The sequence below is a fragment of the Dendrobium catenatum genome, unplaced genomic scaffold (genome assembly GCF_001605985.2).
Source record: "Dendrobium catenatum unplaced genomic scaffold, ASM160598v2 fragScaff_scaffold_908, whole genome shotgun sequence".
NCBI lineage: Eukaryota > Viridiplantae > Streptophyta > Magnoliopsida > Asparagales > Orchidaceae > Dendrobium > Dendrobium catenatum.
In genome coordinates this window covers 1,170,257-1,193,720 of record NW_021319370.1, presented here as the reverse complement: position 1 = coordinate 1,193,720, position 23,464 = coordinate 1,170,257, and the positions used below count along the sequence as shown (strand labels likewise).

Genomic DNA, 23,464 nt, shown 5'->3' with positions numbered 1-23,464 from the left:
TATTTCATATATTTATATATAAATAACTTGAAGTAAGGGCTTATGTAAAATAACCGAGAACCCCTAACATAATATTTCTCACTTGCCTAGCAATTCTCATATTTGAAGTCATGAAGAAGCTCAATATTTTTTATGCATCTTTCAATTCCCCCATCTTGCTAAAACTCTACGGTATGATCTAATACTTCTTTTTTTTTTTTCTTTTTTTTTTGCATTGCATATTGGTATCTTCGAGGGGAGAGATTATTACGTGCGAAGTTCGGACAAGTCTAAAGGCTAATCCGGATATGCCACATCACCTAATACACTGTGTATTGAGTGACATGACGCGTCCAGATTGACCTCTGGACATGTCCAAACTCTGCATGTAATAATTTTTCCTTCTAGGGATACTAAATCACTGCATAAATATATTTCTAGTTAAAAAAAGAAGAATACTACAAATCCTCCTCAAATGAGGACATCACCGTCATCGACACTACCACCACCACTAACTACAATCACTACTATCATACTATACCTCCCGCTTCTAGCACATCACATCATTCTTCATATACTTCCAGACAACCCCGTTCCATCGCTTCTGTTCATATCCATGGTCGTCACTATCCTAAGTTGGACCAACCCATATTGAAGAGCTTTGATTTCTTCTTACACCTCACTTACTGAGAAAATGAGTCAGATCCTACAACAAACATATACGATACTTCATCGAACATTTCTTTTTGATTTAGCATTTTTCAAAAAAGAAATTCGATACAAACAATTCTCAATCATGATCCTTATGAACACCAACCAACTCATGGTCCACTACAACCACCTTATCATGCTGGATCATCTACTTCTAATGAGCCCATAAAATTAAAGATATTATTAGGAGCAAATTTGATGATCTTTATATCTCATGGAAGCAAATTCATTAAGAGTTTGTCAGTGATTAATTGCTCCACAAATTTTAGGTTATGATATTTCATACATTTAAAAGAAATATTTTAGCAGCTTAATAATAATAATTTAATTTAATTTAATTTTGCAAATTGACTTCCATGGCTGTCTTAAAATCATAATATGATGAATTGAAATTTTGAGTAGAGAGCATGCATTTGTAGGCATTTGTAGTAAGTGCAAACATATATTGTGTTTATGTAAGTGCAAAAATATAAAAAATCAGGGTGGTGGACAATCAATCTCAGTGTGTTTATATAAGTGTAAAAATATTAAATTCTACATATTTATTATATATTTATATTTTTTGCTCGCATATATTTTTATATGATGAATATATGTGCATTATGAAGATGCAGAGTCAGACTTCAACAAGAGGGGTTGTCCCAACTAGAGGTATAAACGAGTAGAGCCAAGTTCGAACCACCCCCCTTGGCTCGAGCTTGAGCCTAATTCTATTAATTTGAGTCAGCTCACGAGCCGGCTAATTTATTATGAAAGAAAGAAGATCATTCCTATTCAAGCAAATATTATAATAACATGATAAAACAAAAAAAAAATGATAAATAATAAAAAATCACACAAAAAAAATAAGTAAGGCATCTATATTTTTTAAATATTTATAAAAACGTTATACTAAAATAATTAAATTTTAATATGATCTAAATGTATTTTATATATGCAGCTCACATTGGTCTATTGATTGAGAGCTATGATTACCAATAAAGAGGTATTTGATTCGAATATTGCGTTATAATGTTACATGATGTGTGTGTGAATTTGCCTTAATTGGCCAAAATGTCCTAAAAATGTATTTTATATTAAAGTTTTCTTGCAGCTCATTAGCTAATGAGCCAAGTCAATGTTGGTTCAAACTTTGCTCGTTAACTCATCGAGCTCACCTCACGAGCCATTTATCCAGTTTAGCCTGATCCAGCATCAAGAATCAACTTGACTCGGTTACACCCCAGCTTGTCGATCCCAACAATCTGATTATGGGCTGTAGAGATAGGCATAGTAGTAAGAGCTAGCCATAATCATCAATTTGTGATCATATGTAACCTAGTTCATAAGGTAGTTGGGTAGTCAATTCTATCTATCAATATTACCTTCTCATCTTACTTGATCAATTTTGGTGAATTAAGCCACCTTAATATTCTTCTTAATTTTTTTAGATTAAAGATGATGATATTATGATGATGATGGAATATGCCAACACCATGCTTCATTGAGATGGTATGTATTTTTATAAGATTCTCATGATCATGCCCTAATCATCATTTCCTTGTGTGTTCTTCTTTCCTCAAACATTAAACATTTGCAAAATACTTCCTCCACATATTATAATAACATAACTTCATTCTAAATCAAACAACATATATATTGCATTAACAAATACCACCACAAGACAAAGCAACATATATAACATATCAATAATCAATACAAAATTCCAATAACCAAACTTCAAACATATAAATCATCAAAATAAACATAAAATCATCCTTCGAGAACAAACCTACTATATATAATAATAAGAACACTTAGGCTCCATTCGGAACAGCTTTCTTAATGCTTTCTAAAATTACTTTTTGGCTAAAAAAATCTTGAATTAGAAAGTTCTGTACTAAAAAAAACTATTTTAAAAGCTATGAAAAAGTTGTCCCTAGGCTTTGTTTTGGACGACTTTTTTATTGCTTCTTAAAACAGTTTTCTAGTATAAAAATTAAAATTTATGTATTATAATGCTGCTTTAAGAAGCATTAAAAAAGTCGTCCCAAACGAAACCTTAGGCTTCGTTTGGGACGGCTTTCTTACTGCTTCTTAAAGCAGCTTTCTAATATAATTTTTTTAATTTTTTAACTAGAAAGCTGCTTTAAGAAACAATAAGAAAGCCGTCCCAAACGAAGCTTTAATCAGCTAATAAAATACGCAAAACCACACTCCATTTGAACCAATCTCATAGGCAGCACAACCACCTAAACTAACCAAAAAAAAAAAAAAATTAAAAACCTTTATAAAAGTAATCTTCCAACCCTCACCAAATAAAACAACCAAATACTTATGTAAACCCCTAAGTGATGACTTCTTTCAAGCTCTAGATCATTAAAGAAAGACCAATTCTAATTCGTTATCTAATATAAAACTAATAAACTTGTCTCCATCATCAGAGCTTGGTAATACCACAAGCAATCCAAGCCAAGAAATTAAGCCTTTGCAAGCATAATTAAGCAAGCCTTAATGATCATTAAAGAGGCTTTTATAACAATAATATTTTTTAATTAAGGATGGTTTAATTAGACTGGAATTCTTAGCGAAGGAGGTTATGTTTGGTCATCCTCCAGCTTCCACGTATTATTTCTCTTCTTCCTCATCTTTTTCTCTTTCATAACTTTCACAACCTACTTCTATCCTCCTGATGTCATTTAAGTAATTATAAATTAAGCACTCGATATTAAAAAAATAAAATAAAATGCTTATTCTTTACAAAAATTGAAAAATATAACTTCTTTAATTTAAACTCTTGATGATAATAATTATGTTTTAATTATGATAATTTAGACCTAATATGTTATTTTTTAAGCCATAAGGACAAACATAGGAAGATGCTAATTAATTTGACCGAATTCAATCGAAATCAATACTCATAATAATAGAATACAATTGTATAAAAGATTTGTTGAGTAAAATTTTTGTTAGAGGAGATATCTACATACATAAGATTCGAAATAATTTTGTTTATATATTTAACATCTAAAACTTATTATTTACACGTATGATGGGTAATGTTTTATTTTTCAAGTAATGTAAAAAAAAAATTACCTTCGTCATCACCCTTATTGTTAAATCTCCGTTAACTTCCCACCCCATGACAAGAAAATGGTTGCAATTTCAATTAATTTTCGTCGTTGAGGTTTTCTCAACCGCACTTGTAATCAATCTGGTCGATGACCTTCTCCCAACAAGATCTTTTCACGACTTATTGTCATCTCTTTATTTTCTATGATTTCAGTGATGCATGCCAACGATTAGGGGTGTCAATATTTAAAACGACACAAAAATCTGACCCGGACCCGACCCGAAAAATCCGGGTTGGATCCGACCCGATTTCAAAATAGGTCAGGTTTGAGACAACCCGCGAACCCGTTTAACTTGAATTGCCAGCGCTACACCGCCTACCCGCGAAGCTGCCCTGCCTGCATGCGCACCGCCGCTGCCCGGACCCTGTCCGCTAAGCTGCCCACGCGAAAAAGCCTGCTAGTGCGCGCTGCCGCGCTTGCCAGTGCTGGCGCCTCGCACCCTTGGCTGCCCATGCGAGCTCACCCACGCTTGCCCGCACACCCACGCTTGCCCGCACACCCGCGCTCGCCGCTCGCCCGCACTCATCCGCGCATTTCGGGTTCCGTGTCAAGTCGATCGGGTCAACCCAGCAACCCGCTGAGTCGAGTCCGGGTTCGGATTTCCAACCCATTTATCTACCTGGGTCGGGTTAGGGTCGACCCGTTTGAACCCAGGTAAGTTCCAGATTCAACCCGAACCCGACTCGTGACCCGAAATTGACACCCATTCCAACGATCATCAATGACATTCCCCAGTAAAATCTCATCATAACTTTATCTCCTCTTCTTTGAGTCAAATCTCCCTGATGCCCTTCCTCAATGAGATAAATCATTCTATGCGGACATCGGACTCCGTCCGGAAGCCAATAAGAATGCGCCACGTTATTTTTTGCTCGGTATCGATGCTGAATACTATTAGGTATCAGATGACATATTACATTCTAATTGACCTTCAAACTGTCTGGTATCCACACACAATAATTTCTCCCTCGATGTGTTAGTCGAAACTTCCTATCATTTTCTTTCAAATCATGAGATGAAATTAAGAATTCAACTTAATAATTTTTTTGGCTCCAAACAGTAACCATCACAAAGTAAAATCACTAAAAAAAAAACCGTTGGCCATAGTCAAATGTAGCCATATCTAACATAGAGCGCAAATCAAATCTACACTAACGGCAAAACCAAAGTGGACCCCACTTAACCCCCCACCTCTATTTCAGCTCACCAAACCGAAATCAAACTCCCCCTTTATAAAACCCAGTAAGAGTAAACCAAAGCTTCTTCATTATTCCCTCCGCCTTCTGACGCCATGGCTTCCTTAAACCAATGGCATCTCTTCCCCGAAACACTTCACGCCGTTGAACTCATCGTCGCCATCTCCATCTTCATCACCATCCATTCCCTCCGGCAGCGCCGCCGCCATGGCCTCCCGTCCTTTCCGCTCATCGGAATGCTCCCTTCCCTCATCCTCGCGCTCCGCCAGAACGTCTACGAATGGATCACAGACATCGTTATCGAACGCGGCGGCACGTTCATCTTCCGCGGACCCGTGCTGACGAGCCTCCATTGCGTTGTGACGGGGGATCCGAGAAATTTGGAGCATTTGCTGAAGGGAAAGTTCTCTAGTTTTCCCAAAGGTCCTTATTTTCAGGCGAATGTGCGTGATCTTTTGGGCGACGGAATTTTCGCGGCGGACGACGAAGTCTGGCGCCGGCAGCGGAAGACGGCGAGCTTGGAGTTCCATTCGGCGGAGTTTCGGGCAATGACGGCGAAGTCACTTGTTGAGCTCGTACATGACCGCCTATTGCGTGTGCTTGATGACGCCGCCGATGACGGCCGAGGAGCCGCCACCGTCTTCGATCTTCAGGTAAGTAAAATCGCCGAGCTTGTAAATAAAAATGATTCTTTTTTCTTTTATTTTAGGAGGCCAAATGTTTAATATATTGTAAAGTTAAGCGGAGCAAATAAAAATGATTTTTTTTGGGACTTTTTGGTTGCCCAAAAAGAAATGCAGTCTATAAAGTAAAAATATTGTATTTTAAATATTTTGAGACTGTTTGATTGTCTGCAAAATAAATGCAGGAGAATTATTTCTCTTATTTGATTAAGTAGATCCAGAGTAAAATAGAAATGATTTTTTTTAATAATTTGAAAGAAATCATGAATAATCATGCAAACATATGTTAGTATTTTCATCAAAAACTCTCACACCGCCATTTTCAATATTTTTTGAATTTGTTTATCTTCAGGACGTGTTGCTCCGCTTGACCTTCGACAACGTCTGCATGATCGCCTTCGGCATCGACCCCGGCTGCCTGAGACCCGGTCTCCCTGTAATACCCTTCGCCGCAGCGTTCGAGGACGCGACGGAGGCCACAATACTGCGCTTCGTCACCCCCACAACAATCTGGAAAACAATGAAGTTTCTCGACATAGGAAACGAGAGAAGACTCAGAAGATCCATAGAAAAAGTAGACGAATTCGCATACGAAGTGATCAAAACCAGAAGGGAGGAGCTGAATGCGAAAACTGGAAGGCTGAGCTCGGACTTATTGACGGTGTTCATGAAGGCGAAGGATGAGGAAGGAGGGGAGAAGTACACGGATGAGTTCTTGAGGGATATTTGTGTGAACTTTATATTGGCCGGGAGGGATACGTCGTCGGTGGCGCTGGCTTGGTTCTTTTGGCTGTTGGAGAAGAATCGAGGGGTGGAGGAGAGGATATTGGAGGAGCTGAGGGGGATAGTGAAGGAGAGAGAGGGGGAGGAAGGCGGTGATGGTGAGGTGGTTTTTCAGCCGGAGGAGGTGAAGAAGATGGAGTATTTGCATGCGGCGTTGTCGGAGGCTCTCCGGCTTTATCCGTCGGTGCCGGTTGACCATAAGGAGGTAAGGAATATTTACCTAATTAATATCTACCTCTTCATATTTAATTATTTAACATTCAAACTTTTCAATTATGCAAAAAATTTACTATTTATATTAAGTCTTTATTCAATTATATGAGGCCGGCAACATAAATCATTTTTTCTCCTTTATTGTCAAATTCTAATTTAAAGATAATAAACAAAATTCATTTCTAATACTTTCGAACTAAATCTTTTTAGGTCTATCTCTATCTCTACCATTTTTAATATAGACCGTATTTAATACATCTACTCTTCTAATGAGGTCATCGATAGGAGAAATTATTCTGTGCCGATACGGAACGGAGAGAACCGTTCAGATTTGTTGCGCTTTTAATATTCTTTTACTGTGATTTTGCAAAATGGCAGTAAAATGGCCACAAATATTTAATATTTATTAAATAATTGAATATTTGTTGCGCTTTTGCTACGCTTTTACAAAATGACAATAAAAACACATTCATAATTAAATATTTATTGCACTTTTTCTGCCCTTTTGTAAATAAGCAACAAAAACGCAACAAATCTGAACAGTTCTCTATGTCCAGTATCCGTGCATAATAATTTCTCTATCGGAAGGCCAATATTTTATGTGATTAGACCATCTAAAGCGGCTTTCTCTTATCTTATTTCCCATATTACTCTACATATTATTAAAATGATATATGAAGAAATATAAATATTTTAAAATAAAAAATATGATAATTATGCTATATGGACGTAAACCACTCTATATTCTATTAATTTTATTACTATAACATAATTTATTTATATACTTTTTAAATCTTACATATAAGATTACTCATTTTGGAATCAACCGAGAGATTTTGGATTAGAGCTTTTTGCATATAATTGTGTGCATAAATTTATTTTAATTGGTCTAAATGTCCAAAAAGGGCTTACATATAATTTAGGAAGGTTTGGTTGTTGATGAATACCGAAAGATTAGGAAAACATTGATTATCATTCATTCTTAATATTGGACCAAAATTAGTTGTATTGAAAATATAAGCTACATTTACCGAGTTGTTATAAATGTTATTTATTACGCTACAAATTAATTAAGGGGTTAATATTCTGTTCTTTTTTTTTATAAGATTTTACTTTACTAAAACAGAAAAAAAAAATCTTTTAAATAATTATTTTCTAGTTAAAAAATAAAATTTCAGACAACACTTGAAATGAAATCCTTCTTTAACTTTTTTTTTTTTTTTGGGGAAAAATCTTCAAAAAACTGAAAAAATAAGTAACACGCGGATCTCTTTTTTAATCAATTTTGTTTTATATTTTTTTATTTCAGTTATGCATAATTTGTAAGACCTCGTTATCAGTAGATTATTTGGTTCAGACACCGAACACGACTTATCGTTTGGTACTTCACAGTATCAAACAGTACTAAGCTCGGTACTGAGCAATATCAAGCTCAGTGCTGCTTGGTACTAGCAGTACTCAGTAACGAGTAGGGAGTGATGAGACGCATTTTCATTGGACTCCGGATGTTGTTCGGTGTCCGAACCTAATAATTTCCCCTCATTATCTGGATCAAGAAAAAAAATGTTTTACCAAAAAAAAATATTTAATTTAAAATTTTTTAGATATTTTCCCTCCAAAATACATAAATCTTTAATTTTTTTAGATATTGCCCTACAAATTTAGAGTAAGATATAACAACAAAAATATAAAAGAAAAAAAATGAAACAGGATATCCTAATTTAAATTTAATCATAATTCATTTTCAAACTTTTAATTTTATTTTAAGATGAATTTAATAATTAATTATTAATTATAAATTACAATTATTAAAACACATTTCATCCTTTTTTTTTTAAATCTTCCTATTACAAACTCTAAACAAAACAAGAAGATTTCAATATTTATCCAGAAATAACTGAAGCAATTCTCATGAACAGGTTATTGAAGATGAGGTCTTCCCTGATGGGACTGTGCTGAAGAAAGGAACAAAGCTAATCTATGCAATCTACAGCATGGGAAGAATGGAGAGCATATGGGGAAAGGACTGCAGGGAGTATAAACCAGAGAGATGGCTTAAAGACGGCCGGTTTGTAAGCGAGTCGGCGTACAAGTTCTCCGCCTTCAACGGCGGCCCGAGACTCTGCCTCGGCAAGGATTTCGCATACTATCAGATGAAGTTCGTCGCGGCCAACATATTGCTTCGATATCAGGTCAGTGTGGTTAAAGGTCATCCGGTCGAGCCTAAAATGGCGCTCACAATGTACATGAAGTATGGGTTGAAGGTGACACTACGAAGGAGAGAATGATCAGTCAGTATTATCAGGTGATGGAAATAAGCAAGGAGCAAAGGAGGGTTGTTTGAACAACTTGTTCTAGATTAGTACAAATATCTGTTGTTTGATAGGAGAAAGTTTGTGGGAGGGCAAGTCAAGGTGTGAATTCTTGATTTTCTTTTGTTCTATTATATTTTTTTTTCTTATACATGTTTATGTTTTACCAGTCAAGATTTCCATTACATTGGCTGGGTATGTAAGATATTGTGCTGTGGAATATAATTATATTTGTTATTAAGTGTCTTACATTCATCAACTAAGGTTTTGTTTGGGACGATTTTCTTTCTGCTTCTTAAAGAAGTTTTTTAGCATAAAAATTTTAAGTTTTTACTAGAAAGCTGCTTTATGAAACAGAAAGAAAGTCATACCAAACGAAGCTTAAGAATTTTACAGTTGAGAGAATTCAGAGTAGAATCTGGAAAATGTTAATGTCATTGCATTTCTTCAGAAAAGAATATAGCAATATTTGATTCAAAACTGTTTGCTCGGCAAGAAATACTAAAAATCATCTTTTGTTGAACGGGTGTAGCAGACATCATAACATGAATAAATACCTGGTTGCATCACCAAAGGAAAGAAAGCTCAAGTTCTGCCATTCCATTCTTCATAGAACTCCTCTATGAAGTCCACCATAAAGATGTGCCTCTTCTCAGCCCTCTTTCTCCCAGCCTAAAGATTTAGTTTGTGCCAAAAGCGAATTAGACGCAATAAATTGATAAATAAATTAAAAAAAAAAAAAGAGATCCAGCAGTATGACAATTGAAAATCTAGTAGAAAAAAGTAAATGTACAAGCGCATTGAAATGAATTATTTGGTCTGGGGCATAAAAAATGTCGGCAATATAGTCTTCTGAATATTGACATCCATCTCTTTGAAGAGAGTTTGGGTTGGGGAATAATATTTTGGAAGGAATATTAAATTATAAATAAAACACTACTCAGATATTTCATACTCATTTTGTGAAGGTATTATGATCTCATTCTAGATTTTCATAATTAATTACACCTCTAGATCACAAAAAAGAGCTTTCAATTAAAGAAAGTTGATAGGCGCTAAATCCTTAACTTTTAGTAGTAGAGATTTGATTTTATGATAGAGAAAATATACAGCCTTTAATTTAGAGTGGACGGTGGAGGAATTATAATGAACCTAATAGTTCAAAGGGATAGCCGACTCAATCAGCAGAGATAGCCGACATGACCCAACCAAAATATCCTTATCAACAGCCATTGGTTGTATCGTCCAAAGGGATCTTGCAGAGCAATGATGGATGTTTGTTTAAGGGAACAATTTTAAGTCAACCTTAGCTGACAAAAGTCTTCACATACTATCAAATGTACATTATGATTCACAACTCAAGAGGTAGAGCACCATTGGGAAATATCTGGGCTTTGGCATTGACCATAATTTATTGATACCATTTTGTGGGGAAAACACCGAATCAGGGAATGTTGATCATAGGTATTATTTGGTAGAGTAATTCAGCAATAAAATCATCCAATTAAAAGACATTTGTCACATCCTTATTGGCATGAGATCTTTGAAGAGTGAACATAAAGATACGATTCATATGACACTATGTATGAGTTGAGATTAATCTTAAATTTGTAATTATGTGGATAAGAAGTTAGATGAATGAAAAGAGCAGGTATAAAATCTTCATATGATCTATAAAAATGTTGATAATAACGTCTATGTAAATCAAAATTTTGATCCCATAATTCATCCAAATCAATCCATGAGATATCCGAGATGACCTATTATAATATGATGATTAGGTAAAACTATATACATCAATATTGCTATTTCTAGAAGATGAGTGAAATTATTAATCTACCAAAGTTTCAAATACAAATCATTGTAAACACAATATTGATAAGAAAAAGATCTATCATATTTTGTATAATCATGGAGCAAATTAAAATAATAATCATAATAATTTTGAGATTTCTTATGCTTATAATATTTTTTACCTTGAATCCAAATTAAATTTGGGGAATTATGTGCTCATACAGTTAAGTTTAAATGGGCCAAGTAAATTTTCCAAGCAAAAAATTAATATCATTCGCCGTTATTTTAAAGATCCTACGATAAATCAGGAAGTAATTCATAAGTCTTAAGGCCAAGGTTAGGATTAATGTCAGATTTACGGTCGGGCTAGTTTTAAATTTTTAATGCAATTTTTTAAAGGAAAATGCATGGGCAGTACGTTAGGTGGGGCTGGCTAGGAAGGTAAGGTAGGGATAGGGGTTACAGGGTGGTCAGTGCTTAATGCAAAGACCTTCAAGAAACTCACCTTTGATATCAAATTGGAGTAGAAAAGCTATCACTCTTAATGTTATTTTTCAAAAGCTCTTGATAATGAGCAACTTGATTTATTTTTCTTTCTTCCCTTTGAAATTCTTCGATTTCTTGCCTATTTTTATTCTAGTCAACCATTTAGATGTGAACAAATTGAGTATAGACGTAATTTAAAGAGAAAGTGAGAGAAAAGGGGAGGATAATTACAACTGTTGATGGGAAGTTATAACTTCATAGAATAAATAAAGAGAGAACCTTGATAAATATGGCTTCCTGTAAAAAGAGAGAGAATCATATGTTGGGTGTGGTGAGTCTGTAGGAGATAGGAGAGAGGAATAACAGGAATGCTGATTCAAGTTCACTTTGTGATTGGATAATCAAACTACAAGCACTAAAGTCTCACATAATAGAAATTGGGTAACAAGATATAATTAAATTAATTTAAATTTTAAATTTAGATAAAAACTAAAAATTCTATAAAAGTAAAATAAAAATCTAAAAGATAATAGAACATAATAATAATAATAATTACAAGGCAAATAGAAATATTAAATGAACAGCATTGATTATCACATACCTCAGTCTTCATCATATCCTTTAGTTTGAAAAGCTTCTCATGGAAATGATTGATGGTGGTCTGATTCTCACTTTTGTTAATATAATTTTCCTTCGATAAATTCTGTCGAGGGGGTATTTTAGGATCATGCAGAATCCGGTTCTTACTTCCACCATAAGTAAAACATCGTGCAATTCCTACAAGTGTAGAGAAAATATTGCACCTTCTTTATTTTCAGCAGAAAAATCATATGCTTCAAAAAAGGCATCCAAAAATTAATTTTAATCGGGTACCATAGGGACATTAGAACAACAAAAGTTATTCAAGATATTTGATTGAAGATCTATATGCAACTAATTTTAATGAAATAAAGGCAACAAAAGCTTTGATCAGGATGGAAATTAAATAAGAAGAGGTTATAAAATCTTTGAATAGGATAGAGAACAAATAAAGCTTAATTAAGCCTATTTTATTTATCAACAATATAATTAACTTGCGCGATCATAACTAGACATAGCCCTCCAAAAAAAAGTCTAACAGCCTTCAACAATAGTTGAAGAGAAAAATACAGTAGTGAAACTAAAGCCTCCACATTCTCTGATAATGTCACATGGCAGATGAAACTTTTTTTGTGGCATCAAATCTAAAGCATAAATTCAAATAATTGGAAGCGATCTTATTACAAGTTAGAAACAATATAAAGCCAGAATAAATTCTTAGGGTATTCCGTCCATAGTGTTTTCTCATCTTCCATATGCACACGGTCAAAGAAATAGTAAAGTATGCCCAAAGGAATGCTTATGCATTAAAATGTTTGGTTGCTAGAATCAATAAACAAATTCAAAAGCTTAAGAAAAGGCCCCAAACGAGCCTTTTCTAGGAAATATGAGGGCTTCAGAAGTCAAAATTGAATTCAAAATATTATGTTGGTGTCAGTTAAAGAAGGGTGTGCGGGACCTGCACTTTTGCAAGTGTCTCTATCATTTTAGGGCTTACAAAAAAACTTTTTGGGGAATGAAGGGGAATGCCATTCCCTTCCTCTCCCACCCTTCTCTCTGCTCTAGACGCCAATTTTCCTTCCATCCAAATTTTAGTGCAAGGGTATTTCACACCACAAGCCTTTCTTTGCGTGTTGTATATTTGATGGCAAAATTGCAGCTAACAAATTCATCTTAGGACCCCTTTGGAGTATTTTGTATTTGGGCTTTTGAAGAGATGGCAACAAGTTGCGGGAAAGAAGACAGGAATTGCAATTGCGTGCAGTTTTTTCATCATGTAATGTACAATTTCTTTTCTTGTTCAAGAGACAAATAAAGGATATATGATTTTTTTCTAGGAATCACCGATCATGGATCTACATATTTTGCTTTGAGCAAAAGAAATCCTTCAATGATGTCGGCAAAAAAAGAACTTATTTTCGGCAATAGAATCACTTATTAAGGAATACCTTCATTTTGTTAGCCTAAAAAATCAAAGAAGGGCCATAAACTTCCCATGAGTTCTCAATTTTTTAGATGTTTTAGATGGGAAGACTACACTTACCTTTATTTTACCATCAAAGTTTATTAAGTTTTTCTAGCATGTGATGTTCCTTTAGAGCAGTAGTCGTACAAGATAATCTACATCATTATCAAATTATTGCTTTCTTTCATGAGCAATAATCAAGATACACAATTCCAATATTTTGACAATGGTATAAACTCACATATGATTTCAATATAAGAGTCCCACCATAATAATAAGAAATGGATTAAGTTTACTAATAAATAATAAGACAATGCCAAGATGTTGAGCTAAGTGTTCATTCTTTGTTAAAATGAAGGACTTTCCCAAGGAATGAAGCACCCAATATTGTTGATGCCTATAGATAGTGATGAGAATAACATGGTAGCATGCCCGAGATACATTGATTCCTGAGCAACAGCCTTATTTACAATCAACCAATTCATGATTAAAACGCAGCTGCTTAAAGTGGTCTCTCCTCTTATGAGTAAAGAATGTTCAGGTTCACCCTTTGAGAAAAAAGAAGAAATAGTAAATGCTTCAGATCATACCAACTTGGATCTAAGAATACGAAAGAGTGGCGAGGTTCAACTGAACTAGAAGCTTGAGAGGGGACCATCACAAGTTTGGAAGAAAATGAGGAAGTCAACTAGTCTTAAATAACCATTTTCCAAGAAGAATGCTTGAATATGCAAAATGATCAAAGGGAAGGTCAAAATTAACTCAAGTCTGTTGCACATTTTGATGAAAATGGGATAACATGGTTGTTATTATCATTGTATGGTTGTCATCATAGTTTGGATTGTTGAATTATAGTGAATGCTTTAGTAGAGAAGATGATGGAATCCATCTAAAAATTTGAGCCTTTGATTCCGGACATCAAAATAATGTATGCCCCCTAAGAAAAGTGGAACCGATCCAATTTAATCATTAAGAATCTCTATAGGGTTGGAATTCTCCTAGTATAGCGTATCTTTCTATTTAGTCGGATCCTTTTAATTCAAATATCTTATTAATTTTTTGTTTTGATGGTGTTGGGTAAGGCCACTTCTGTGAATTAAATCTTGAATCTCCAAAATAGATGTAAACCCTATACTTACATCAAATTCCCTATTAGTGGACAGCACATTGGTGAGCCCCTCTTGGAGAAATATGCCAATGAGAGCCCCATAAAATCCTAAATGCTCTATAGGCCAAGAACCTACAAGTCTATTATGTTGTTCAACTCATAATAAGAGTGAAAATGATTATGATTCAATGAATTATTATAATAAAATGATAAAAAAGAGTGAGAAATTACTGATTATAAGAAAATTAATAAAAATATCACTTCGCATAAAAAAATGAGATAATTTTTAAACATTTTTAACAATTTTGTATTTAAAATTCGGAATGCCAATATATTTTAAGTGCAATTTATATTAAGATTTTTAAAAGAGATTTTTTCGCGAGCTAACAAATCAAGACATAACTAGCTCAAGCTTAGCTCATTAGCTCGGCTCAGGAGCCATTTATTAAGCTGAGCCTGAGCTAGCTCAAGAGTTGGCATGAATCACTCACACCCCTACTAGCTTCCCACGCGACCAAAGAAATAGGTGAGTTTTTTCTAGAAGAAAGTTTCCATAAAAGCGAACTTGAAGGCCAACGGAAGGAGTGAAGGAAACTCAACCGTCATAATAGTAATCATTTTGGGCCTACGATTGATCGGATGATTAAGACACATCATCTCTATGATGTGAGTTTGACTAATTTAACTCCATAGGTAATAGACGAAAAAATGAAATTGTAAGGCATTTGAATAAGGTCATTAGATAATAGATACTAGGGGTGCAAACGAGTCGAGTCGAGCTCGAGCTAGGGGGTGTTCGAGCCGAGCTCAACTGTCAAATATCGAGCTCGAGCTCGAGTCAAGCTCAAAAGTCGAGCTCGAGCTCGACTCGTTCCATTATAATCGAGTTCGAGCCGCTCGTAGAGCAGCTCGTCTAACCTTCTGCACAGTCCGAACTCCGGTTCATCAAGTTCAACTATTCAAGTGTAGCGTGGCATTTTAAAACGAGAGAGAGAAAGAGAGAGATGGCACGACTTTTTAAAACGAGAGAAAGAGAGAGAGAGGCACAGCTTTTTTAAAAGAGAGAGATAGCAGAATTACTAAATGCATTTATTATTCAGCTTTTACATCATCATTTATTATTATTTAGCTGTTTGTTTTCCCAAAAAAATGTCAGCTGTTCAAAGCTGTAACAGCTGTTTATATCATGAGAGAGAAGAGAAAGAGAGAGGCACGCCGGAAAAAAATTTGGATGAGCTGATAATTTTGAAATACAGAGTTAAATAACATTTAATATTATTTTTTTTTAATTTTATATTTAATAATTATTTGAGCCGGCTCGCGATCTCACGAGTCAAGCCGGCTCAAGCTCGAACTCGAGCTCGAGCTCGACTCGTGAGCTCGATAAGCTCGGGTCGCGAGCCCATAAACGAGTCGAGCCCGAGCCGGCTCGGCTCACTTGCACCCCTATTAGATACACGTTGTTTGTTTTGAGATTGGTGTTGGAAATTAGCCAAGTTAGATTATCATATTTTAGTTAGAGCCACAAGATTATTGTTGATTCCCTTAGACTTGATTGAAGGGAAATTACGAATCTTGAGGTGACTCAATGGTGTAGATTCAGGACCATTATACAAAGATCATAGACTCACATATCTTAATGCCCTTGAAAAGACAACAAAATAGCCATAGCAAAAGAATGGATACAAACAAATATTCAAAGAAAGGTGACAAAAGACGGATCATCTTCCATCTTTCAGTGCAAAGAAAATTAATAAAGAATGTTTGAATGCTAACCAAAAATATATTTTGCTAAATATATACTACACCTGTTTGTTAAAGAGTAAATGCTATATAAGATGTAGCTCATGTGATAGTTAAGACATCTATTTGCCCTAGTATGCAATGATGAAATTTTTTTTAATTGATGTCACTAATTCATGGATGCCAAAAAATTCTTATTGACACATAATCGTGCTTTAAATTAGCTTGTGTGAAGTCTAAGGGTTCTTGAGTAGTTATTCTTGAAGTTACATAAAATAGAATAAATTAAAAATGTGAGCAGAATTTGAATCAAAGAAGCAAATCTATAAATTTGCATCATTAAAAGAAGCTAAAACCAGAGTTTTTTTTTTTGCCTAATAACTATGTGGGAAAATTAAAAGCTCAAAATAATGCAATTTATTTATGCATACGAAAATCAAGACACAAGTTTATAAACTGTTAGACTGGTCCAACCGGTCCTATGGGACCGGCCAGTGCAAAACAGACAGAGAAGTTTAGCCTCCTATATGCTCGATCCGACCGCCCAGGTCTGACAGAGCTGCTAAGGAAGGTTTTTGAAGAAAGTTAGGAAGGAAATTTCAAAGAAGGAGCTGTTTAGATATTTCCTTTTGGATTGTATGCATTAAATAGTTTGTTTTCCTAGGATTAGGGAATCTTGAATTTGGTTGAAATTTGAGATCTCTTAGGTTTTTGGGCTCTACCGGCGTCTAGAGATTTGGGAGAGATAGATCCTCCTCTCGAATAGAGGATCAATTGTATCTTGGTATTTTCCATTTCTATTTCATCAAATACTACAAATTATCTATAGTTTTCCTGATTTTGTGTGGATTGTTGTGGAGAATTCTAGTTGTTTTCCAAAGATTGCTGGGAAATTTTTGAGATCTTCAAGTGTTTTCCTATCATAAACTCATTATATTAAGATAACTAATGTTGCACTCACACACAACAAGGCTTCTCTTAGAAATATCATAACATAACGCTAATATATGGTTAAAAAAAGATATTGAAAATAACAAATCCGATCACATCAATACAGCATGGTGCAAGCAATATGTAACAACAATCTCTTAGTAATAAAACCGAAAAAAATTGTATCAAGCAACTAAAGAAAAAAGATTTGTTCATCATAGGGAAAAGTTGATGTATTCACCAATAGCACCAATAGCATCTAAACGGTCTGCATCTTGTACAACACCAAATTCAAGAGAAGAGTCGCCACATAATATTTGTGCGACTTCATTTTTAAAACCTGAAAAACATATAAAATACATTACATATTATATCATTTATCATTTATTAGATATGAAGTACTATTTTTGAAAAACAGTCAATACTTTAATAACTTCTTGTAGAGCAAAGAATAATAGATTATAAAATAGGGGATAATGCATATATTTTAGTAAAGATTACTAATGGATCTTAATAAAGAACTAAATGACAATATAAACTTAGAATACAATTCCGTCTAGCAAAGTATATTTCTATTTGCATAAAAAATGACCAACAATAAAGAAGTATGAGGAAAAAAATCATGATTTAGGATACCTAAAAATTTGAGAAGTGTTTTATTCTTATATGGTTGCCAAAAGGTGAAAAAAATAATATACATGTAGTTGAATAGTTATAAATCTTGAAGCAACTCCAAATTTTTGGTGAGAAAATAAATAAAAAATAATTGAACATAATTAGATATTTAATTCATTTGCAACAATAAAAGAGTACGAAAAAATGAGTGCATGCAGGCAAGGGTACGAGGAAGACACTAGAAAAAAATAAGATAAGAGAATTTCCTCGTTGGAATCAGCTACATCCACAACTGCACAAAAAGATACATGTTTGGCTGTTTGCTAGTCTAGAGATAATTAGAATATACAATAGTTGTACACAAGCATTCCTTCTTCAGTGTCATTAGATTTTTCTTCTCTCTATCTATATCTAATATTCTCTTATTATCCAGTAGACAAACATCCAAGAATAAAGCCAATTTGTATGTATGTATGTATGATGTGTGTGTGTATAGATAGCAAAAAATACTCCAACTTATTAACTACCTCCTCTCCCAAATCATTATAGCAGTAGTTGTCCCTTTGCACTGTTCAATATTTACACCTCCAATCACAACATCTCCAATCGCCATAATGCTCGCCAAGGATTAAATACCTGCCTTGAACTTGCTACGAATTTGTAGCATTGGCAACTATCTTGTCATGTCTTCTTCAACCACTGAACTGAATTGTCAATTGTTAATGCCCAACCCACACAAGCAAAACAACCTCCAATTGCTCTCTCAAATAAGACACCAATCCCAAAGCTTCACTCAGAAAGATCTTCCACCATCAGGTTAGTCCAAAAAGCAATACGAAACTGTGAGGAAGTCGTGCCTATGATTGACTTCTGCCCATGCTTTTACAAGGCGTTGTCAATGATGGAATAGCATGGAATTAAGAAAAATAATAATCATTGATATTATGTAATTTGATTAAATCTAAGGATTCGAGATTTGATCACATGTAAGAGGCTAAGAGCTAATAAATTTCTAAGAAAATCATAGACTTTAAGAAGAAATTTTTCTTCACATCAAATCAACAATCCCCCACTTTATGATTAATTTTGTATATGCCAACCCAATAGTGGTCATCTTTATGCACCACCCCATCCTAATCAAGCAGCCATATGAGTTAATAGAGGGCCCAAGTATCCCATCCATTAAGGGTAAAGTTGTCAGCCTTTAACCACAATATTTTCCTTATTACCTTGCCACTCCTTGATCCTAACACAGCTTGCTTTTTAACACCTTCCTAGCCTTTAAAAACTCCAACCTAACATGGCCTTGCTACTCTAGTATATAATGTCATTTGTCATGTGCATGATATCATCTTTACTTCCCCATTCTATCACCATAACGTCATTCATCACATTGCAATAATCAATAAAGGTCAAATTTTAACCTTCTTCATCTAGCTACCCAAAAAAGAACAAGCTTCTCTTCAAGACAAGTGTGACAACTTCCACATAGTCACCCAATCGATTGACTTGCACATCACTGAGACCTTCTATGCTCAAGGTTTCATCATCAACAAGATGAACCATCATAAAATCTCCAATAGAATAATTAAACAAAAAAGATTTTATACAGGGTGCAATGAAAAAACGTGCTTGAGTCAAGGATCCAAGACTTTTTAGGACCATCAGTACTGAGAAACAATAAAATATCTTCTCATGTGGTCAGTACGTTCACTGTGAACCTTTGTTTGGCTCATCTGCTATGATTTGGATTTGTCTTTGCTTCGATCATTGCTTTTATTTTGAGACATGCTCCTATTATCCACATATAAAGCTAAAGATAAAGGGATTCCACCTTTCATATGTTGTCAAATGTCTTCACCGAGGATGAGTCAATGACATCATTGAGTTTTAATGTGATTGATCCATATGAGTCGATATTGTTGTTGCAAAACCGTCCCAACTTTTAGTTAACGATGAAAGGTGAAATCAAACTAAGGCACGGATTTTATAATTGAAGTTGATATTCAAGTAACATAATTGACTTATAACAGAGTTAAATTGATTAATGTACTCAATATCACAAGCTTCTTCAAAACATCTTGAGACTAAGTAACTTGTGCATAAAATATACCTTCTTAACGTGAGACAATAATAAGATATAATACTTGCATATCCCAAATATTTCCTTTATCATCTCATAAGATTATTCCTTTGACCTCTCTTTTACATTTTTCTCTCCTATCATCCAATAGATAAACCTCCAAGAATAAAACAATCACTTTTTTTACAATTACAAGCTTGAACACTGCAGCAACTCTACTTTAGCTTAGTTGCAAACCCAACATTGACCTTCATGAATTGGATGCTGAAGCCCTCAAAGCCATCGACCATGACCTCTACCGACAACTACCTCCGATTTCAGACTCTTCGACAATCCTTGATCTTGCCAAGAATTTGCAGCATTGGCTACTATCTCATAGTTTTCTTCTTAAGCCACTAGGGCTCCTAAATCATCAATCGACGGCGCCCACACAAGCAGAGAAACCTCCTATTACTCTCCCAAACAAGACACGCCAATCTCAAAGCTTCGCCTGAGAGAGCTCCAACTACCTAGCTAGTCCAATGAGCAAATAAAAGCCCAAGCGATGGTTATGATAAAGATTGATCTGTGTGCTTTCTTTTATAAGGTAATATCAAGGTTGCAATAGCATGGAATTGGAAACGGCAAACATGGAGATTCTGCCAAGTGATTTAATAAGTATTTTAGATTTGATCACATTCAAGAGGAAACAAATTTTATCTATGACATTTTTTTCAGTAACTATACATAAGCAAGCTGTAATGCTAGAAAAAATGTTTAAATCTGTTTGAAATTCAATGCAAAGGGAGTTACAAAGAAAAAAATTGGAAAAGTTGCCTTAGGCAGCATATAGTATTGCAAACATGGAATGCTTGCTTTCTGAAAACTAAATAGCATGCGTCAAGATTGACTAAGGGTTGTTTTGGGGAAGCTAGTTCACATCTTTATTCCTCATATAGCAAAGATCCAAAGAAAGTTCTATTTGGTTATAACTTCCTTGTTTCTTTCAAAAAAAATTATGGTGAGAAGCTACTTTTTTATAACTATATTTATTAAAATATGGCAGCTTTAAGAAAACTTATCCTTTTTTTCAAAAAGGAAAAATTCTATACCCACAAAAGCTTTCAAAAGATCTATTTTTCCCACAACAATTCTATATCTACTTTTAAAAGAAATCAAAACTACCCCAAACATAAACTAAATTTTATTTAAATTAAATAATAGTCAAACGATATGGTCCAAAAATGTGTATATAACTCATAATCCAAAAAATCAAGCTCAATGCTATAAAAAAACATAATATTTAGTTCATATCCTTAAATAAATTAACTCATACATTAAACTATGGCTGCATTTGAGGTAACTTTTTCATAGCTTTGGTTTCAAGACGATTTCAAAACTTCTATTTCGTCACAGCTATCTTGTTTCTTAGAATTTTTTGTGGTGAAATCTACTTCCTACAACCATATATATTAGTGTAGTAGCGGTAATAAAATTGATGCCTATTTTTTCAAAAAAAAAAAAAATTATAATATCAACAATAGCTTTAAAAAAATTGCTTTTTAATATGAAAAAACCTAACTACTTTAATCCAACAAAGCTTAATGAAAAAAAAACTATATGTTCAGCTCTATCTTGACATAAACTTATTAAAAGTTATCAAAAGTAGTCGAGATTTGTATCATGTAAACATACTTAAGCAAACACTTTTGCTGATTTACTCATTATATTGAAATAGCTATACCCTGTAACATCACAAAGATAATGCTGCATATTTCTATGAATTGATTTATTTCATAATTTAGAATAATACTAGTTCTTTATGAATATGCCAATTATCATTCAAAAACAATCCAATCCATACAACTAAAAACTATAAACGAGAATCAAAATTCAAAACTAAAGAACCATAAACTATAATTGCAGTCTTCCAAAATTAATCAAAAGGTCTAAATAACCAGACTAAATTTTTTACAAATTTAAAATATAAAATAATTACCCATTCCTTTTATGATGCCTAGTATCTTATGCCTTTTGCTCTCTTCCAATCCTTCCTCATTAAGGAAATTCTCTACTATTGATGTGTCCTCAACCAAGTCCCTATACCAAATACCAGAAGCATTAACAAGACAAAAAAAGGGAAAATAAAGAGAATTCAACTTCCAAACATAAACATCGATGAAAAACCTTTAGAAAAGATATTACAGTAAAATCAATCTCTCATTTTTTTTTTTCAACACAAGTATATCAAAAGCAAAGAAAAACAAGGAGTAAGAAAACCTACTTGCTATATTTGTAATCCCCTGCAAAAATTTTGAAAACACACCAGTTTAGAAAAAAAAAACAAATATCCAAAACAAGGAAAGAGTGGACGAGAAAAACTCCTCCCAAGTCATAAAGCAGGAGCTCGAAAATTTACCAATATCGTGAAGTAGAGCAGCAATTTCCACCTAGCAAACACCATAAACGTTAGGGAATTAGCTTTCTCCACCTAACAACATAGAAGCATTTTATAGAGCTGTGATAGCAATCTTTCATTTATTTCAACGATTTTGACTTTCACATCGAGCAAACAAATTAATTTAGAAGGTAAAGCATCCAAATACGAATTACGGGGTTTACGGGATTCACAAATCCCGTTTATCAGGATTTATGCTAAATCCTGCTCAATTTCCACATAGAAAACACCATAAACATCAGATAATTAGTTTAATCCACCTAACAAGAAACAACATAGAAACATTTTATAGAGCAGTGATATCAATCTTTCATTCTTTCAACGATTCTGACTTTGACATCGAGCAAACAAATTAATTTAAAAGGTAAAGTATCCAAATACAGATTACGGAATTTACGGGATTCTGAAATCCCATTTTGCAGAATTTATGCTAAATCCTGGTCAAATCCTGCATAAATCCCGTTGCCAAACAGCCCCGAAAACTAAATTAATCGACACCAACTACTACCTATCTCCTTAATTAACCAATGCACAGCAATAAAGTATTTATTATTAAAGGAAGGATAAAGATACTCACTATTTCCAAACTGTGATTGTCCAAACCCTCCTCCATAGCAAGCGAGAGGGCGAGGTCCCGAACCCTAAAGGCATGGGCCGCATCGTGAGAAGCGTCGCGGCCCGCCATTGTTGACTCCACAAGCTTTTCCGCCATCTGGAGTGTTCGCCTCTGCCTCTCCTCCATGTCCCTCGCCGTCACTCCCATGACCGAGCCGCCCGGCGCCGCTTCTTGCACTGGAACGATCTAGCCTGATGCTGGAGCTGGTCAACATCTCGGATTGGCTTATAAGAGCCAAATTATTCAGACATCTTCATTTTTTTTTCTTTTCAGACATCTTCATCTAAACAAAGATTATTATTTTTTTATATTCTAAATCACTATTAATTATATTGATTAATTTTTATTGGGATTGTTAACCAAAGTTATATGGTTTCATCTATTAAACATTTGTATAAAAATCTTATAATTTATTACGAATAGAGAAATCTAATGAGAATCGAAGTTAGATTCATTAATATGGTTGATTGTCAAAATGGGTCAGCGGATTGGGTTTGTGTCAAATTCGAGTAGACCAGGATCTAAATGAGTCAACCCGAATCGGATGATTTAATAAACGGGTCTAGATTTTCAACCCGAACCTGACCTGCATGGGCTACGAACTGACCCAACCAGACC

At 34.3% G+C, this 23,464-nt stretch overlaps 2 protein-coding genes across 2 annotated transcripts; one reads left to right on the top strand and one right to left on the bottom strand.

Moving 5' to 3' along the window:
- Positions 1 to 5,091: 5,091 nt before the first annotated feature.
- Positions 5,092 to 9,499, top strand: LOC110099638 (cytochrome P450 86B1). Its single transcript, XM_020826842.2, has 3 exons — positions 5,092 to 5,652; positions 6,035 to 6,670; positions 8,598 to 9,499. The coding sequence occupies exons 1-3, from the start codon at positions 5,095 to 5,097 to the stop codon at positions 8,964 to 8,966; spliced, it is 1,563 nt and encodes a 520-aa protein (XP_020682501.1). The 5' UTR covers positions 5,092 to 5,094; the 3' UTR covers positions 8,967 to 9,499.
- LOC110099628 (uncharacterized protein YpgQ) lies at positions 9,403 to 23,065 on the bottom strand. Its single transcript, XM_020826835.2, has 7 exons — positions 22,808 to 23,065; positions 22,192 to 22,222; positions 22,057 to 22,075; positions 21,772 to 21,872; positions 17,337 to 17,435; positions 11,872 to 12,047; positions 9,403 to 9,662 (listed from the first exon to the last, which is right to left on the bottom strand). The coding sequence occupies exons 1-7, from the start codon at positions 22,991 to 22,993 to the stop codon at positions 9,576 to 9,578; spliced, it is 699 nt and encodes a 232-aa protein (XP_020682494.1). The 5' UTR covers positions 22,994 to 23,065; the 3' UTR covers positions 9,403 to 9,575.
- Positions 23,066 to 23,464: the final 399 nt, after the last annotated feature.

Excerpts from the sequence above, each read along its gene's own strand:
- LOC110099638 (XM_020826842.2), top strand. The coding sequence starts at position 5,095 with ATGGCTTCCTTAAACCAATGGCATCTCTTCCCCGAAACACTTCACGCC. Across the intron at positions 5,653-6,034 it reads CCACCGTCTTCGATCTTCAG|GACGTGTTGCTCCGCTTGAC; the intron begins GTAAGTAAAATC and ends GTTTATCTTCAG. Across the intron at positions 6,671-8,597 it reads TGCCGGTTGACCATAAGGAG|GTTATTGAAGATGAGGTCTT; the intron begins GTAAGGAATATT and ends TCTCATGAACAG.
- LOC110099628 (XM_020826835.2), bottom strand. The coding sequence starts at position 22,993 with ATGGGAGTGACGGCGAGGGACATGGAGGAGAGGCAGAGGCGAACACTC. Across the intron at positions 22,223-22,807 it reads ACAATCACAGTTTGGAAATA|GTGGAAATTGCTGCTCTACT; the intron begins GTGAGTATCTTT and ends GGTGTTTGCTAG. Across the intron at positions 12,048-17,336 it reads AGATGCTATTGGTGCTATTG|GAATTGCACGATGTTTTACT; the intron begins GTGAATACATCA and ends CTACACTTGTAG.